This window comes from Bidens hawaiensis, unplaced genomic scaffold (genome assembly GCF_021521415.1).
Source record: "Bidens hawaiensis isolate Kalapana, Puna unplaced genomic scaffold, B.hawaiensis_p1.1 tig00023132_1, whole genome shotgun sequence".
Classification (NCBI taxonomy): Eukaryota; Viridiplantae; Streptophyta; class Magnoliopsida; order Asterales; family Asteraceae; genus Bidens; species Bidens hawaiensis.
The window spans coordinates 218840-221106 of record NW_027493622.1 but is presented as its reverse complement, the minus strand read 5'-3'; the positions used below and the strand labels follow the sequence as shown (position 1 = coordinate 221106).

The following is a 2267-nucleotide window of genomic DNA, read 5'->3' as shown; positions in this document are numbered from 1 at the left end:
ACATTAACATACATCTTTACATGCATGTATTTGTTACGGCAAAAATAATTCAACCAAAATTCATTTTTTCTAACCCAATTCAGTTAAGAGTAATGATCTAGGTTGACTGGTTAAACATACCATTCGATTATACCGTAATAGGTTAATTATACAGACTTTAGTTGAGCCAACATTGGCGGTAGATAAAATCAGTAAAAACTTGACTACAATTACATCATTACAAGCATTTAATGTCATAAACTATACACATATGTTATAACTATACATTATAAGCTAGAGCGCGTCCAACCCAAACCGAAAAACTAAAATACAAATTCAACTCCAAGTTGCATATAAAAAACTTGCAAATAGAATACATTACCTACAGCAAACATATGATTTCTATATGTTTTTGTCATCGTCCATAAAACACAAGAAAATAAAAAAATGTCAAAACTATCGATGCACATATATTCAATGAAGCAGTACCCCTACCCGTATGCAAACAGGACACGTGTCACTCCTCGGCGTTGATTCCAAATATTCGGACTTTATGCATGTTCGGGAACTTGGCAACCACTAGCACAAACACCGCCAATGTGTTCAAGAACAGCATCGGGTTCTCATAGTCGGTTGTATGTGAAGCTATCAAGTACCTGTACAAATCAAGGGTATCTTAAGCATTCTTTTATATTCAAAAGTTTGGTCCAGATTCATATACATTGCTTATTTTCCAAGACAATATGATAAAGCAGAGTATGCACTCTAGTAAAGTTGAAAATGCAATAATAATATCCAAAAATAGTGATGGTGATATAAACCGATGAACTTATAAGGATACTTACAACACTACAGGTACAACAGTAAGAAACTTTCGGTTGCGAGTGAGTTGCTTGCCACTATCGATTTGCTCCCACCAAGTTAACCTGTTGTAGATACCTTGGTCATCGGCAAAAGGTGTCCCCTTCTTCCAGTGAAAGAAATGATATGTAACCTGATGATAAAAAAGAAATTTAACACTTGAGTTTAGCTAAATGCAAGCCCAATTGAGCACATATATACAAGATTACAAGCAAACGATAACAGATCATGATGAACTGTTTGTTTGTGATCTAAAGGTTGAATTGTGAGTTTCTGTACAATAATACGAATATGACATAAATGCGAGTCAAATCACAGATCATAGAAGGCAGCAATGCTCGATCTGACGAAACGATGGATATGATTGTGATAAGCACAAACCAAATTTTGTGCAATTATCAACAGGGGTGTTCAGTACTCGGATATGACTCGAAAAACTCAAAATTCGGATCGAATTCAAAATTGAAGGTTCAAATTTGGTCTCCAAAGAACTCGTTTCTAGTTTGAATTCGATTCGAAAGTTTAAATTTATAACTTTTAAATTCGATTCGAACACAAAAATTTTAAGATTTTTTGAGCTAATGAGTTTGAATTTAGGTACAAAAAATCAAAATACGAATAATTTGATTCGATAATTTAAGATATTCGATTCGTTCAACACCATTAATCAACAGTATTTGTCTTTAAAAACATTATGAAGCATACACAAATGAAGCAAATTACAACAAAAACCTGTTCAACCTTCAAAACCCCTAAAATCCATCAAATTCTCATCAATAGGGCCAAAATAAAGTAAATTAAATCCGACCCACGTATAATCAAGTGATCACGTACCAAACCCTTAAACTAATTGCAAAAACAAAGCGAAACAAAAAAGTTAAAAAATGAAAAGGAAGCAAACCAGAGCATGAGAAAGATTGACGGTGGTCCAGGCCATGCCGGGAGAACAGCCGGTGACGGAGAGAACAACGAGCCAAGCGAAGAATAATATAAGTATGTAAGTGGTCCAGACGCCGGGATACATGAACCACTCGGTGTTCCGGTTGAGATCCGTTGGAGGCACTGCTTGGACGTATAAGTTAGCCATTGATTGGATGAGTTTAGTTTGTTGTGCTTTGTTTGGGTTAGGGTTTGATGAGTTTAGTGTGTGTGATTGTGAAGTAGGTGTGTGTTGGTGGGACGGTGGTTCGTGGTTGGTCTGAAGATATTATTAATGGTGATAATAATTAAAGACGCGTAACCACCAAAATTAAATTTGATACTTATCGGATAGGATCATGCTATGCATACACCAGCCCTTTGGTGTGAGAATAAGGCTATACGGCTCGTATAGCCCTAACTTATTGACCTGCGTACGAACGTGTCAGTGTGGCAGCTTTTTGCAGTCTATACGAGCCGTATAGACCCTATACGAGCAGTATATGATT

At 36.1% G+C, this 2267-nt stretch overlaps 1 protein-coding gene across 1 annotated transcript; it reads right to left on the bottom strand.

Moving 5' to 3' along the window:
- Positions 1-244: 244 nt before the first annotated feature.
- LOC143566969 (uncharacterized) lies at positions 245-1969 on the bottom strand. The gene is made up of 3 exons (XM_077053510.1): positions 1742-1969; positions 825-973; positions 245-635 (listed from the first exon to the last, which is right to left on the bottom strand). Exons 1-3 carry the CDS (start codon positions 1925-1927, stop codon positions 497-499), a joined length of 474 nt encoding a protein of 157 aa, XP_076909625.1. The 5' UTR covers positions 1928-1969; the 3' UTR covers positions 245-496.
- Between the last annotated feature and the right edge of the window lie 298 nt (positions 1970-2267).